The 16,922-nt window shown below is 43.7% G+C and overlaps 1 protein-coding gene across 1 annotated transcript in view; it reads right to left on the bottom strand.

Moving 5' to 3' along the window:
- PELP1 (proline, glutamate and leucine rich protein 1) overlaps positions 1–16,922 on the bottom strand; it is a gene marked incomplete at its 5' end in the record, with an annotated part of 79,343 nt that overhangs the window by 33,696 nt on the left and 28,725 nt on the right. The window contains 3 exons of the mRNA XM_082257017.1: positions 11,097–11,247; positions 13,455–13,514; positions 16,102–16,173. Of these exons, the coding sequence (XP_082113143.1) occupies positions 11,097–11,247; positions 13,455–13,514; positions 16,102–16,173 (283 nt within the window). The remainder of the gene's footprint in view (positions 1–11,096; positions 11,248–13,454; positions 13,515–16,101; positions 16,174–16,922) is intronic.

Below are 16,922 nucleotides of genomic sequence, written 5' to 3'. Positions count from 1 at the left end.
GTCTTGCATTGGGGAAGTGTGGCCCCTTTTGGGTAATGTGTCTCCCTGTTAGGGTGCCTTCTCCTTATTACCCCCGTTTACTCCAGGTTTTTCCTTTGTCTGTTCTCTCTTCTTCTTCCCATCCTTCTCTCTTTCTCTTACTAACTCTGTCGGGAGCTGTCCATCTCATCTCCCCACTTTTTCTTTCCTTTTTCTACTGAGGCCTTTTCTTGTTTTATTCTAACATGATTTCTGATGTAGATGTTTGTGTACACTTGACTCCGGTTTTAATCCTGCCTGGCCTTCCTGAGAGTATCCCTTCGGGGATCCTGCCGGGTAGTTGAGACAGACATATTACTATAAGGTTTATTCTTTGTCTGGCCGAATGGCACCTTCTTCATCTTAACAGCAATGTCCCCCCACTTTATGTATATGCTCATTATTTTACATCCATGTTCTATTCCATACTGGTTGTGCCTCTTTTCTGTTTTTGCTGTACTGTTTGGTTCCTCCTTTTGCACTGTGTGTTTTTGTACTTTTACGAATTTGCTAAAATAAAGATTAAAAAAAATAAATAAAATAAAAAAATAAAGATCACGATTCTCTCAGGATTCTCGGGGGAAAGTCATCTTCTACATTGTACAAAAAAATAGGGCTAACTTTACGGTTTCATTTTTATTATTCATTAAAGTATTTTTCCAAAAAAAAAAAAACTGCGTTTGAAAGACTTCTGCGCAAATAGTGTGACATAAAAGATCGCAACGATCGCAATTTTATTCTCTAGGGTCTCTACTAAAATATTCATACACATTCTTGTAAGCAACAAATGTGAGAAATAGGCTTAGTCTTTAAGAGGTTAAACTGACCTCACTTACAGATGGAATTTCATTCTTTGATCTAAAAGAACGAAATGATACATTGTAAAACATTGTGTTTATGGCTATCTCCCAGTCTGAACAATGTTGATAAACATTTGCCAGAGGCTCTTTTTTTGACAGCTGTGAGTGAGCAGAGAAGAGCTCTGTAAGAATCGAGGACACGTCACATGCCGTTTTAAGATCGTGAGGAGGGGTGAATCAAGATCGCAATTTTTTACTGATTAATCATGCAGCTCTATGAGTAACATATGCTCAATTGACTCCTTTCAATTTGAGCTCCTGCATGACTTCTGCCAAGATTTTTGTTAATATGCAAGGAGCTGAGGAGATCCCAAAAGGGAGAGCCTGATACTAGAAGAGACGGATTTGCCTTTTCGCTCAGATAGCAAACCTCAAAGATTTCTGATGGCTGGGATGGATCGGGACATGGAGGTAAGCGTCATTCAGGTCGAGGGTTACTAAAAAGGCATCTCTGGAAGGATCTCACTGAGACGGTTTCCATCTTGAATTTCCTGTATTGGATTGATCGGTTGAGGCCCTTCAGGTTTAGGCGATGTTTGCCCCAAGGGTTTTGCCCTGAGGAAAACTTGGGAGTAGAAACCAGACACTTGCTGAGAAGGATGTAGTTCTAGGATCCCCCTTTCCTGCAGTATCTCCGTGACAGCTAACTCCATGACTTTCTTTAGGTGTAGTGAATCTGGGAGAGTCATGAAACGGAAGCTGGTTTGTGGCTTTGTCATGAATTCTATCCTGTACACCTCCTTGATTATCTGTAGGTTTGCACAGAAACTTTGCCATTGATGAAAAAAGTGTTGCAATCTTCCTCCCATTGATAGGCTGGGGTCATTGGGGTTTGTTACTGTTAGGCCCAGAATTAGGGAAGAGGACGTTCGACTTCCCCTTGTTTTTGTTAAAGGCCCATCTATGTTGGGGGTTTGTCTTTTCCCCTTTTGGTTCAGTTTCTCCTCTAGGGTGGCGAAAAAACTTTTTCGGCTTCTCTTTTCTATTGGGCAGTAATCCTTTGGATTTGTCGGCTGATCTTGCCAACACTTTGTTGAGCCATGGACTAAGCTACCATCAAAGGGAATAGTACATAACTTATTCTTTGACGTGTAGTCCCCATCCTAGGTCTTGAGCAAGAGGGCTCGCCTGGTCCTGTTAATTAGGCCTGCGGTGCAAGCTGAAAACCTAACAGCTTCCGCAGAGGCGTCAGCCATATACGCCACTCTCTTTTCTATCAAGAGCAGGGAATCCAGCGCTTCCTCTGTGCCAGGGGCTTTTTCCAGATGACCGTGCAGTTGTTTGAGCCAGAATGCCACATTCCTGGCTACACGGGTATTGGCCACGTCAGGCTGAAATCCTGCCGCCCCTGCCTCGTAAGCCCTCCTTTGCGTCACGTCCATTTTCTTATCCAATGGATCCTTCAGGAGACCTATATCCCCAAAGGATAAATCGGATTTCTTAGAAACCCTGGCCAAAGATGTGTCTAATTTGGCTGGGACGCCTTCTGTTTCTTCAAAAGGAAATCTTTTTAGGGCTTTAGGAAAAAACTATTTGTTTTCCGGGCATTCCCATTATTTGTTAATTCCTTTAAGAGATTGGTGGACTGGAAAAGACCTGTTTTTGATCTCCTGCAGACCTCTATATAACCGGTCACAAACGCAATCAGTGGTCTGAACTTCCTGTATATTCGGTTATGTAGATAGCCTTAAGGAGTTCCTCCGTTTCTTCTGCTAGAAACAGGTGTTTAGGTATCTTTTGGGGCTCTGCCCGGTCTAGTTTTCCATTAAAATCAGAGCCATCTTGAAAGAGGAGCTCCCCTTTCTTTTCAGATTCAGAGTCGGAGGAGGTCAACTCCGGCTGAGGGATGGCTGAAGCTTTTCAAGTCTTCTCATGATGTGCACTCCTCGGGTTAGCGGATGAGGTTGATGGCTGATCCGCACTCTTGATTTCGCTAATGGACACGTGAAGGGATTTTATAGTGGATGTTACTTCCTTCTTGAAACCTAGGAAGTCTTTTGTTAATGGCTTAGTCTCCTTGTTGATCACCTTTTTTATGCATCTATGGCATAACAGCTTGTCGGTATCTGGGGGAATCTTTACGCCGCAAGTGCGGCAGTATTTATTTATTTTTTTTTTTGTTTTGTCTGCCGCCCCTGCAGCTTCCTTGGTTTTGGGCTGAGAGAAAGAAAAAAAAACAGAAAGGAGGGGAGGGTTCTATCAGATCTCTGTGTCACATGGAACGAAGAAAAAAAGAGGGAACCCTGAGTATCCTCCATCTCTCCCCCAAAAGAGCCTGGAACTAGCTGCCTCGCCACCTGGATACAGGCAGGGGAGGGAGGGAGGAGGTTTTCAGGGACGCCTGCAATGGACAGGGTAAAAAATAAACTTGGGATGAATGTCATCTTTAGTGCTCATGCTTGCAGGACAGGAAACACAAGAACTGAGGGGCAGCCAGTAGATGGCCTTTTTAAACCTATCTGTGCTTGTGTTTCCTGCAGGAGGAGGCACCTAGCTCTCATGTGACCGTCCTGGAGGATGACTTGGGAAATAGCCGTGTTTACATTTGCCAGAATTAGAAGGGACTTCATGACGTTGCTTCCAGTCTCCCGGGGCCATGAAGATGCATCCAGTCCACGGCTAGCTCTAGGGTAACGCGGCAGCATCACCGGATCAGACACTGGGCTCCCCGATTACACGGAGAGGCGGAGAATCGCTGTCTGACAAAAAAAAAAAATAAAAAAAAAAAAGATACCAGGATGATGCCTGCAACTGCAGGCATCATCCTGGTATGTATGGTATACTGGTATGTATGATGAAAGTCAAGGACATCCATGGACGTCCACCTGTCAGGAAGTGGTTAAAGCTAAATTTTTTACACATTTTTTGGACATGCTTGTTATTGGGACAAAAACAACAATACACAAAAAAGGATCACCTTTCAGCTAGAACAAACCCCAGTGTTTTTTTTGGCTTAAGGCCTCATCCCCACAGAGCTTTTGCTCAGCTACTCTGCACGCCTTTTCTCCTGGCAAATCGCAGCGTATTGCACATGCAATTATGCATTCTATTAGCCAGAATATGCACGTTCAAAGTGCACATTTCAGCCCAAAAGCTCCTCTCCTGAACACACTGGTGATGGGTTTTTTTTGTTCAGCCTGTAAACGTTCCTCTTCTAATACGCCTGTAAGTGCCTATGTATGTACAGACACATATGCTAGCAAAGGTGTGTTTACAGGCCAAGAAAAGTGGCGATTATTTTAAGCCCAATGTGCATAAGCCCTAAACGGACTTCTAAAAATGAACCCTAACTGAAGGTAGCCTTAAACCTAACCCACACCTTACCTTCAGTTTTTCACTCAACTAAAAATATTTGTAAGTAAACGCATGACCTAAATGTACCAAATCACCAACTCCCCTTGTAGAGCATATCCTAGGATCAGGGGGGATCAGGGTGATCAAGGTCTGTTCCTAACAATGTATGCACACCCTCCTGCCCCCCCCGATCTACAGCTATAAAGAGCCCTCTCCTCACACAATGTGTCAGCAGGTTTATTAGAGTCAAGGCAGCAGCAAAGTTTGTTGGGAAATAAATATATGCATGTGGAGAGGGATAGATTGAGTTCTGTTAGTAAGCAGAGAGGAACTCAAGGAAAGCTGATCACACTGCCTGATATTTCAGTTCAACAGATACAGAGTTGTAAGCCGATAACAGGAAATTAGGAGCGTACTGGATTTCTGGGAGAGTCACCAGGTATTTCCCTGTGCCTGCAACATTTTTACAGGGATAACAATGTGCATGTACTGCCGATGTGTACTACATATTGAGATGCAGAGATGTAACACACATGTACGTGCATGGATTGCAGAAATGAATACATAATTTTGTCCAGGCATGCACTAACTTTCACAACTTAGGAGACAAATCTCGCCCATCTGCCTACATGAAGACCACTGAATCACTATCAGACTATGGAATGGCAAACAACCAAACTAAAGCTGGCCATACATGGATTGAAATTTGTCCTGTTCAGCAGGGACCAGGCAAAATCATGTCATGATCATGTATCAGCAGGCTGGTTAATAGATCAACTTGGGTACAACTAGCCTGTCAGGTTTTTCATGAATGATCAGTGTCGCCAGCTAAAGCAGGCAACACTGATCATTGTATTATGATGGCAGGGAAGGCTCCCCACTGTCAGAATAAAATACCACAGCAGGAAGGATTCCCCCATCCACCTCGAATGTGTGGATAGGGGCATCAGATCACTTTTATTGATTCAACCCGTGGGTTAAAACAGAAAAAAAAAATGACCAATGTATGGGCAGCCTAAATCAGGGCAGCGGATTAAGAAGGTTTTTCTACCTAAGGCTTCATGCACACTTTGCAGAAAAATGGATTTTTGTAAAATCTTACCGTAAAATCCTTTTCTCTTAGCTCATTGACAGACGTAGTCCTCGGTGATACACCACCTTCGGGTTATGTTGCCTCCACAGGAGCAGGACTAGACAGGAAATTAAAAAGCTCTGGCCACACCCTAGGGGCAGTCCCAGAGGGTATATCCTCTCTCTCTCTCTCTCTCTCTGCCTCAGCAAATCAGTTATGTGAAAAAGCAGTCTTTAGAGATTTTAACCCAACCCAACTCAAAAAAACAGAGGGGCGGGGACTACGTCTGTCAATGAGCTAAGAGAAAAGGATTTTACGGTAAGATTTTACAAAAATCCATTTTTCTCTAGCGCTCATTGACAGACGTAGTCCTCGGTGATACACCACCTTCGGGACGTCCCAGAGCAGTATCACAACTGAGGGGTGGGAAAATGAAATCAAATCCCAATCTAGAAGGCCCAACCGGTGCCAACTAGAAGTTTACAATGCTCATCCTTAATGATGAGACTCAACAAAAGAGAGAAAAAAATTCTTTTTTTTTTTTTTTTCCAAACAGAAAAAAACCCTCGAGGTAGACCACCGGTCTCCTCAAATTGCGGCCTGCAAAACCTTGCGGCCAAATGAGGCATCCGCCGATGCCGTCACATCAATTTTATAGAATTTTGTAAAGGTATGTACCGACGACCAAGTGGCCGCCTTACATACCTGGACCACTGACGCCTGATGGCGAAAGGCCCAGGAAGTACTGAGCGCTCGAGTGGAGTGCGCCCTAACAGGGAACGGAGGACTCTGACCCTTAATAGAATAAGCCTGTACCACCGTTTGTCTAATCCATTTGGCAATGGTCGCGGCAGATGCAGGCAAACCCTTTCTGGGGCCATCCGTGATCACAAAAAGTGAATCCGTCTTACGGAATGATTCCGTAGCTTTCAGGTATACCCTGATTGCCCGAACCACATCCAAGGAATGCAACGCATGTTCCCGATGATGCTTGGGCTGAGGACACAAGGAAGGTAGTACAATATCTTCATTCAGATGAAAATCTGAAACCACCTTAGGAAGAAAAGATGGCTTAGGATGAAGTACTACCTTATCCCTATGAATCACTAGGTATGGGGACTGGCATGATAATGCAGCCAGTTCTGACACCCTGCGAGCAGAAGTAATAGCCACCAAGAAGACCACCTTCTGGGATAAAGTAAGCAAGGGAATCTCCCTGATGTTTTCAAAGGGAGGTTTCTGTAGAACCGACAAAACCAAATTAAGATCCCAGGGCGGTAAGGGCGCGCGGACTGGAGGAGCCAGGTGCCGCACCCCCTGGATGAAATTCCGCACCAAGGATTTGGTAGCTAAAGGTTTCTGAAAGAAGATTGCTAATGCTGAAACTTGACCCTTGATGGTGCTCAAGGCTAGCTTCTGCTCAACCCCTTGTTGCAAAAAGGCCAATATTCGAGACACCGAATAGGTACGTGGAGGAAATCCTAAAGATTCGCACCACGCAATATAAGTCTTCCATGTGTGATAATAGACTTTGCTGGAAGTCGCTTTCCTTGCTTTAATAAGGGTAGGAATGACTGAAGTAGACAAACCTCTGTCCTTCAGTACTTGGGTCTCAATGGCCAGGCCATTAAAACCAGCGACTGTAAAGCACGAAGGTAAATTGGTCCTTGAGACCACAGACACTCCCTGAGACGAAGTTCCCACGGAACGTCTGCGACTAACATGTCCAAGTCGGCCAGGCCGGCTTGAGGAGGCCAGCCTAGAATTTCTAGGACCACTGGCGCTGATTGGATCTGAACCAGGCGTCCCTAGAGCTATCTGGCCCCGACCATCCGAGAAAGTCTGGTCGTTTTCTGTTTCCACACATTTATCAGATACCTGATAGTTATCAGGAAAGGTGATCTTTTCTGGTTGAACCTCAGGGACCGAAGTCACCCGACTAGAGGCTACTTGGCCTATCTGGTCAATCAGATCCGATTCCTGTGAGGTATCGGGACTAATCTTAGGAAAAGGTAAAGGAAAAGATCTATTCAGGGAACGGTAACTACCGCTTCCTGTGGTACTTAAATGTTGGAAGGGAAGAATCGCACCGGTAGTAGTGGTTGATGCTCGATCTAATGTCCTGAATACCGGTGAAAACGTCCCCCCACCCTGAAACCGGGTGGGGGCGCACCTTCAGGCTGTGTACTCCTTTACTTCGGGTTTGGCTGGGTTGGTCCTCTGCTTGTCCGACCAGCCCTTCTTGAACCCTCCTGGAGGAGTCTTGCCTTTCCCGGGAGTACCAGCCGGGCGCCCTTTATGGGCGGTAAAGAAAGGTCCTCGCTTGTTGCGAGGTCCCTTAGCTTTTGCAGCCTGTGGCAAAAAAGTGCTCTTGCCCCCAGTGGCATCCTTAATGATTTCATCTAGGTTGGCCCCAAATAGACGATTCCCCTGAAAAGGGAGATTGGTCAAGGTCTTTTTGGAACCTAGGTCAGCTGACCAGCATTTTAACCACAGCACACGTCTGAGGATCACTGCTAACTTAGATGCATGCCCTAACAAGGGAGTAGTGTCCAAGGCTGCGTCACAGATAAACCGTAGCCCTTGTATGATCTGTTCCATCAAATCAGATGTCTCCTGGGGAATACTTTTCCCCTAAGATCTTGGCGTACCATTTTCGCCCATTACGTAAGTGTCTGGGAAACTAGACCAATAACAATTACTGGTCTAAATGCTGACCCTATCAGAGAAAAGATAGTGCGGGACTCTGCTTCTATCTTTCGATCCACCGGATCCTTAAAGGACGAAGTGTCCTCCACTGGAATAACCGTGGCTTTATTCAGCCTGGAAATAGGCGGATCCACGACTGGTGGTACCGTCCATTTCTTAATGATGGATTCCTCAAACGGATAGCGTCTAGCAATACGCTTGGAAATAGTAAAGGTACGTTTAGAATGCTCCCATTCTCCTTTAATCTGATTACCAAAACATTTAGGTACAGGAAAAGCCTTCGCCGTCTTGATGGGCTTATTAGTCCCAAAAGGCCTCTCTGTTTCAGTTGCCTCTGCCGGTAAAGCCTCAAGTTTTAAGGTTTCTTGCACTGCCACAACTAGTGCGTCCACCAATGCTTCTTCCTGAATTATAGCAAGAGAAGAAGCGTCCTCCTCACTGTCTGAGGGGGCTTTACCTGGGATAACAGCCTTTGCAGAGGAACCTGCAACTGCAGTGACCATCTCTGAATCTGAGTCAGAGGTGTCAGATAGTATAGGGGTAGGCGGGGGTCGCTTCCTTGACCCCCGTCCCTGACAGGCCGCCTCCACCCGAGCCACCATAGACTCCAAAATTGCTGTAAATGACTCTATACTCTGTGCACCGGCGGGTCCCGAGGCCCCCTCGAGGGAAACAGGTGGGGGAATATGTGTGGCAGGGTCCATAATAACTCCAGTTACTTCCTGGATAATATAATTCAAAAGTAAAGAAAAAAACTTTTTTTTTTTTTTTTTTCTGACCCCCAGCGCCACAAAAAGCCCCTTAGTGTTACCTGCTAGGGATCCTTATCGATCGAGAGAGAGAGAGATAGACCCCCAGGCTCACCACTTGATGCTCAGAGTTAAACTGCAACAGCTTACAGCGCTGTCTTGACAAACAGGAAGTCTTTTGGCTGGCTGCCCAGGAAGAAAGGAGGCGGCTCCGCCCCTCTGCACGCCTTCCGGCGCCTCCCCCAAGCTCCACGAGGTGTAGGATCACCTCAAACATGGCCGCCCCCATGCTGGAGACACGAGGCTACGCCAAAATGGCGGCTCGTGCGATCCAGCAAAAAAATGGCGGCAGCCTATACTGAATAGCGGTGTGCTGCAGGGCACACAACACTCTATCTGCATGGGGATATGGCGTGGTTGGCGGTACCGGCCCTGGCGGACCGCATGGCCGTTCGGGAGGCCTGCTAATAGCTGGAGATCTGATTTGGAAGGCAGTCTACATGTCCGTGGCTTCTGACTGGTAGGTAGCTTATACTTAACCCATAAGATTCCCAGAATGCCACAGATTACATCTTTTAAACATGTATACAATAGATTGTTAGCTCCCAAACCAAGCCTCCTGGCTTTTGCACACATAAAATCACACTCAAAGTAGGAGGATTTGTGACATGTTATAGGATAGAAAGGACTCTTTCTTACCATACAGAGAGGGGCCCGCGTTCACCACAAAACCCGTCAGGGAAAAAGGGGGAACATACTACTCACCATACCGGAACCAGGCGGGCACCAACTCCTGACAGTACCCCTCTCCACCGGGGCGGGAGGGCTGTCGACCGATACGGACGCCGTGACTCATGGTCTTTGGCGTTTCAGCGAGACGTTTAACTCGCGGGTTCAGTCCTTTTAATGGGACTTTGTCGCGGCCGACCCAGCGCGGAGCTATGGCCTGCACGCGCTCGTAGGCTGAACTGGGGTGACCACCGGATCTCAACATCCAGCCCGTCGCCCAGTTCAGCTTTCTTGCTTGAAGATCTCACAGGAACACTGGAGAAAAAAAGCTGTCTAAAAATCCTTTAAGAAAAAAATTCTTGCCAGGACCTAAGATCCCAGCAAGGTATCTAGGTCCTTACTCCTAACTAGACAGAAAATAACTGATTTGCTGAGGCAGAGAGAGAGAGAGAGAGAGAGGATATACCCTCTGGGACTGCCCCTAGGGTGTGGCCAGAGCTTTTTAATTTCCTGTCTAGTCCTGCTCCTGTGGAGGCAACATAACCCGAAGGTGGTGTATCACCGAGGACTACGTCTGTCAATGAGCGCTAGAGAAAATAAGCTTATAAACTCACCTGCATTTTTTCAAAACAGTCTAGATGAGTTTATCAGCGTTTAACAGAGTTTGGGAGTTTATTTAATTGACGAGAATTTGAATTTATTCTGGCCATTGAAATAAACGTGTCTAGCGTTAATCAGAGTTTAAGGCCTCTTGCACACTGCAGCTTTAAAAAACGCAGTACTGTACAGCTTTTTTTTTTTTTTTTTAACTGAGCTAAAATACAGCCTGTTAATTGTAATGTGCTTATGCACACAGGTGTGTAAACAAGCAGTAAAAAAAAAAAAAAAAACCATCAGCATTTTTGGTCAGTACTTTAAGCCACATGTGTGCACATAAATGCACGCAAATGTCTACTTACATATTGTGCAAAAGAACGGGAGAATACCTTTTTGTGCTCGCAAAAATTGGGCGAATGCATATATGCGAGAATATGCGCAAATACATACCAAAAAAAAAAAAAAAAACTCTGAAAAAGTAGATGCTGAAACAGGAGCATCATGTGCCTTAGAGTTTGGGAGTTCAGCGAGTTCAGCGTTTTTTTGTGGTCAGAAGAACTGCTCTTGAACAAAATTTTTAGGGCAGACAACAGCCCTTGTGCATTGACACATAGGATGACAAAGGAGAGTTTAAGGGCTGTAAAAAAAAAAAAAAAAAAAAATGCCCAAACTCACAGAAACGTGAGTTTACTAGCAGCAGTGTTGCATGAGGCCTAATAGTAGCCACCCTGTAGTAATTCTGAGAAGGTCTTTTCATTTTCAGTTGGAAATGTTCAATGTAAAAGTGAGTTTTTATGAACAGCCATCACCATGAAGAAGCAAGGTTCCCATCCAGAGCTGAAGGCTCCCTGGATGTAGTGCTAGTCATGGGGCAGGCACTAGAGATCTGATCTGCTGCAGGACTAGCACTGCATCCAGAGAGGACAATGATATCCTTCAACACTGGATGGAAGCTCCAAATGTGACAGGTAAACAGCTGATGCGACTGATTTCTTTTGGGAAGAGTATTATGCACAGACCTCCCACACTGACGTCTTTCACATCCAGTCATAGAACGTCCACACTCACCAGTCTCAGCATTTTGATAGAGCTGCTGGAACACAACATGGAGGGAGCAGAGAACACTCTGCATCTGCCGTTCCCAATTCTCTGTGTGCTTAACTCCCTGTGAAAAGCCAGAGCCCAAGGATGGAATGAGGGAGAAGCACTGACAGGCCAACTGTTTCCAGAGAGATAAATAAACCACAAATGAGATTGTTGCAAATAAGAAATCAATGTTACATATACATCAAATATTCACTTTAAGTTTAAAAGAATAAAATGAAAAAGAAATGGGAGGGTGTGACATCAAATCATCAGTATATTATTGGTACTCCGTGAACACCTCATCCTGAGACTGTTCTGCAGATCACAGATTCCGTGTTATATACTGTATACAGGTTGCAAAATAACCTTTGATTGTAATTTAATTTTGTACCTGATAAAGACCTGGAAGAAAAAACTTTCATTTCCCTGCTTTAGTTTTAATAGAATCTACAGGAAGAGAGATTTACATCTCAGTATGGGAGATTGTACAGGAAAGCAGGGACTGAAAAGAAGCTGTAGTCACACTAGCTGAATTACAAGAGCTTTGCTCGACCTGGGATCACAGAAAACCTGTACAACACTTTGGACTAAGCTAGTATATTACAATTATCAGGCAGGGCACTAGAGGATGGAAAATAGAACTTTGTTCCTTCACGAATTTCAATTAACCACTTCAGCCTCAGAAGGCTTACCCTCTTCATGACCAGGGCATTTTTTTGCAATACAGCATTGCGTTATTTTAACTGACAATTGTGCGGACGTGCGACGCTGCACCCAAAAAAAAATTATATATATATATATATTTTTTTTTTTTTTTTTTACTTTATGCTGAAAAACATACCCAATAAAAAAAAAATTTAAAAAATCAAATGTATTCGTCAATTTAGGCCAATATGGTTATTCTGCTACATATTTTTGGTAAAAAAAAAAAAATCAACAATAAATGTATATTGATTGGTTTACGCAAAAGTTATAGCATCTACAAAATATGGAATATTTTTAGGGAATTTTAATTGATTTTACTAGTAATGGCGGCAAACAGCAATTTTTGCGGGACTGCAACAATTCGGCAGACAAATTGGACACCTGACACCTTTGAGGGGAAGATTGACACTAATACAGTGATCAGTGCTATAAAAAAAAAAAAAAAAAAAAAAAAAAAAAAAATGCCCTGTCACTGTACTAATGACAATGGCAGGGAAGGAGTTAACATCAGGGGCGATCAAAGGGTTAAGTGTGCTACTAGGGAGTGCTTTCTAACTGTGTGGGGGATGGCTTAACTGGAGGAAGAGAGATTACAAGATCTCCATCTTCCTCTGACAGAATGCTATTCTGGACTCTCCTGTGAACGATCGGCGGGTTGTGGCAGACATCGTATCCGCTGGAACCACTGATTGGCTCTCGCTGTGACCAATCACAGTCAGAGTGGGTCGCCGTTACATGCCCCAGATCCTGTGCACAAAATTGCGTACAGGTACGTGATTTCAAGCAGGAGGGCCGGCCTGCCGCTGTCTGAGTGGGGAGGTCCATAAGCGGTTAAGGAAAAGTCTTCACTGGCTGCGCATTAAAGCCCTGTAGAGTTCTACAGGACGATGTTCAGAGGCCACAAATGTTCCTAAAGAAGTCACTGAGGCTGTAATGCACAGGTGTGGCCCGGGCGGTAAAGGCTTGTGGCGCTGAATTTAAACAGCCAGTGGAACCATGGCCGTAAGCTTGAAAAGATGCACCTGCGGCGGGGACAAGTGGGTCAAGGTCATAGAAAAAAAAAAAACAAAAAAGGATAAATGCGCTTGTTTTTTAGCGCACTTACAAAGCAATATTTTTTACAATGGCAATACAATTAAATAAGTTTGAGTAAGGTGCAAAAGGCCTAGATGTCATCAAGGTGACACCAGACATTTCCACCAATCTTTTTATAGCAAACACATGCTTTCCAAAGCACATTGTCTCTAGTTGCCAATCACAAAAGACTTTTTTTTTTTTTTTAAGCACTAGTGATACAAGAGGATCAAAATAGCTACCCTCATATATGCAAAAAAATTTATATATATATATATATTTATATATATATATATATATATATATATATATATATATATATATATATATATATATATATATATATGAATTTTACTGCAATCTCATTATTTTGTATTCTAGTAAAAGAGATCAGTTTGAAGTCACCAATATTATCATGTACTTAAAATTATATAAAACATAAAAGAATTTTACTGCAATCTCATTTATTATTATGTATTCTAGTAGAAGAGATCAGTTTGAAGTCACCAATATTATCATGTACTTATATATATATATATATATATATAATTTATGTTTTACCTCCTGAATCTGTAGATTTTCATCATCCAAGAGGCTCAGGAAAAAGGCAGTGAGCTTCCCCTGCAGGAGAGACACAGCAGTCAAAGGAAGTACTAGAACATGTAAATAGACAACAAAATGGCAGTTATGTAGAGCAATGTAAGGAGACAAGGGAATTATCAGTTCATATATTTTAAACTGCATTTCCACTTTTTCAGTCAAATTGGAGAAACCCCCGCTATACGTTGTATGTTCCCATTTACAAAGTATGCATAAAAATAATTTAAAACACACTGTTCCCTTTTTAGCTAGTTTTTTTTAGAGCAAGTTTATAGGGCTCTACAGGCAGCATGTATTGTTCGGAATAATTTGCACTGTGCATATTAAGGGACAGATTTGTTTAAAAGTGCATTCAAAAAGTGTGTGATTGGGAATAAAAAACCCACATACCCACCCACTGCAGCATCGATACGATGCTGCAAGCTGTCCCCCGCCACCTCTAAGCCCGAGTACTGAACGATCACATGACCGCTGATCGCTCAGGTTCTCTGGTCTGCTCTGAGCAGAGAGAGGTGACTTTTAGTCACTGCTCTGTGTTCTGCTTCTACAGTGCCCATTGGAGCGCCATGCAGGAGTGGCTGGATCAGGCTCTCAGCGGTGCTGAGGCTGAGCCAGCTGCCAATGAGGTATCTAGGTGGTTCCAAACATTACTGTCTGGATCCTCGGAGTCTGGAACGGCTCTGTGATGTCAGCAGACTGTGTACTTTAGCCCATTGTCGGCTGACTTTGGGTCAAAAGTGTGCAAAAGTAAGTGCACCCCTGTGACCCAACATGAGAAGCGTGGCCAAAGTAGCTTTGTCCATGCTTCTCTTTTAAGAAACAATGCACCAAACAAGCCTCTTTAATCCTTTGTTAAGCCAGACAAAGTGCACATCTAGTTTAAAAGTGATAAGGAAATTTCCTAACACTGCAGACAGGGTTAATTATAGTTAGCATAACCTAGCATAGAAGGGGAACTCTAAGTGGGATTTTTAAAGCAAGGAAAAAGGGTAAGCAACAAATTTTTTTTTTTCTTTAACCACTTAAGCCCCGGAAGATTTTACCCCCTTCCTGACCAGGGGGTTTTTTGCGATTTTTTACTGCGTGATTTTAACGGACAATTGCGCGGTCGTGCAACGCTGTGCCTAAACGAATTTGACGTCCTTTTTTTCCCCACAAACAGAGCTTTCTTTTGGTGTATTTGATCACCTGTGCAATTTTTTGATTATGCGCTATAAACAAAAAAAAAAAAAAAAGAGCGTCAATTTTGCAAAAATAACAATATTTTTCACATTTTTTTATATGAAATTCCCCAAAAAAATGTAAAAATCGAAATTTTTTTAACATTTTCGGCCAATTTGTTTTATGCTACATGTTTTTGGTAAAAAAAAAAAAATAAATAAATAAATCGCGAAAAGCGTATTTTGATTGGTTTGCGCAAAAGTTATCGCGTTTAGTTACTGGGTTACCAGTGACATTACTGCAGTAATCAGTGCTATACATATGCACTGTTACTGCAAAAATGACACTGGCAGGGAAGGGGTTAACTGTATTGGAGAGGGAGGGGTTAAGTGTGTCCTAGGGGCGTGTTTCTAACTGTCATTGGACATGGCTACTAGTGTAAAAACAGAGATCAACGGTCCTACACAGTAGAACCGTCTGATCTCCATTTTTACACAGGGGAGAATGACAGGCGGCTTGTTTACTGACTTGCCCGCTATTTGCTCACAAGCCAGTGACGTACCGGTACGTCACTTTGCCTGGCCGGGGCTGTCCGCTGCAGTATATGTACTTGCAGCGGTCGGCAACCGGTTAAGGTGCATGCTATGCGAATGGGAACATATGGTAAGAAATATAATGTAGGTGTTATCCCAATTATACACAGAGATTCACTGCAACACAAACGCGCTCACTAATGAAGCCAAAACCAACATACCCATCTCTTGCATGATGTCAAGCAAAGACAATTGATAAATTTGAGGATAAGGAATTAATTTGTAAAAGCCAGAAATTAGGAGGGGTTATTGTGGCCAATGCAGCTTCTTAGATATGCAATTGGGAAATGAGAGTAATCTATCAATGGAATTGCAACAGATAAGGGGAAAAAAAAAAAAAAAGGGCTGGAGTTCAGCTTTAAAGCCTGCCACCCATAAAGTGGTATAACCATTTTTTTTTTAAAATGGGCCCCCTGGTGATTTATGCCATAATGTGCTAGTAAACACAGCATATTAGAACATTATGGCAGAGTTACCTGTCAAACAAAGCCCTCCAGCACTGTGCCTTCTCCACTGCAGCTGGTCCCAGGAGCTTCCATTTTCACCTTCCTTCTGGGTTCACTTTAATGACCAAGCCGCAATGACGTTACTCCCACGCACGTGCATGGAAGTCACTTCATAACCGCACAGGGCAGGTGCCGTAAATATGGTCTGAGCTGTGCTATTACTGCTGACAGGCCAGGAGAGGCATTTATGAAAGAAGAGACCACTTGGGGTTTAGACTTAAATACTGCCCTAAACAGCTCTGTTAGATTAAACAGCTGTTTTAGGGGCACAGGAGCACTTTATTGAATAAGCCTGCCAAGCCATAAGCATGTCTAGTTCAAAGCTTCCAGATGCCACAGATACAATACCCGCAGGGCTCCACAGGCTCGGGGATATGTGATCAGGCAGGACCGGATCCCTTCCAGAGCTGGCATCAGACACTACAGAAGAGAAAGACACACAATCAGGATACAAAAAGCAAGATAATTATTAAATAATAGACATGTAAGCCGTCCACAAAAATCTTGACCATCACGATTGGCTGCTATGGGCAACACCAATCTCAATCCCACAAATATTTTTAAAAGGTATCTATCTATCTATAGATCATGGGTGTCCAACCTTTTGGCTTCTCTGGGCCACATTGAGTGTAGAGAAATGTTCTCGGGCCGCATATAAAATATATACTATAGTTAAGGTATATAAGTAATAAAATGCCACTGTGCCCTTCCCAAGCTGCCGCACCCCCGCACTAATTTAACACAACTAGAGGATGATCAAATGAAATGGAATCAGTATACAGAGGTTTACTTCTTCTGAGAGATATTAAAGAAACCCTCTAACCATCATGACCACTTCAGTGATTTGAAGTGGTCATGGTGGTAAGAGTCAGAAATCGCCCCAAACCCCCCCCCCCCTCCCCTTCAAGGCAGCCTCTGCCTACCGTTAGTTGGAAGCCGCTGTGGCCATGCCCCCGACCTGACTTCCTTCCTCCCCAGCAAAAAAATAAAAATTGGCAGGGGGCAGTGGGCCGCATTGCCTGGGGTTCTGGGCCGCATGTGGCCCCTGGGCCGCAGGTTGGACATGCCTGCTATAGATAGATACACACACACATACACAATGCTCAAAAAAATTAAAGGAACTCTTTTCAAATCTTCAAATCTCAATGGGGAAAAATATCATGCTGGAT

Source organism: Pelophylax lessonae (genome assembly GCF_965119305.1).
Source record: "Pelophylax lessonae genome assembly, chromosome: 4".
Taxonomy (NCBI): Eukaryota; Metazoa; Chordata; class Amphibia; order Anura; family Ranidae; genus Pelophylax; species Pelophylax lessonae.
The sequence above is the reverse complement of the archived record's forward strand: the minus strand, read 5'-3'. Positions and strand labels throughout refer to the sequence as shown.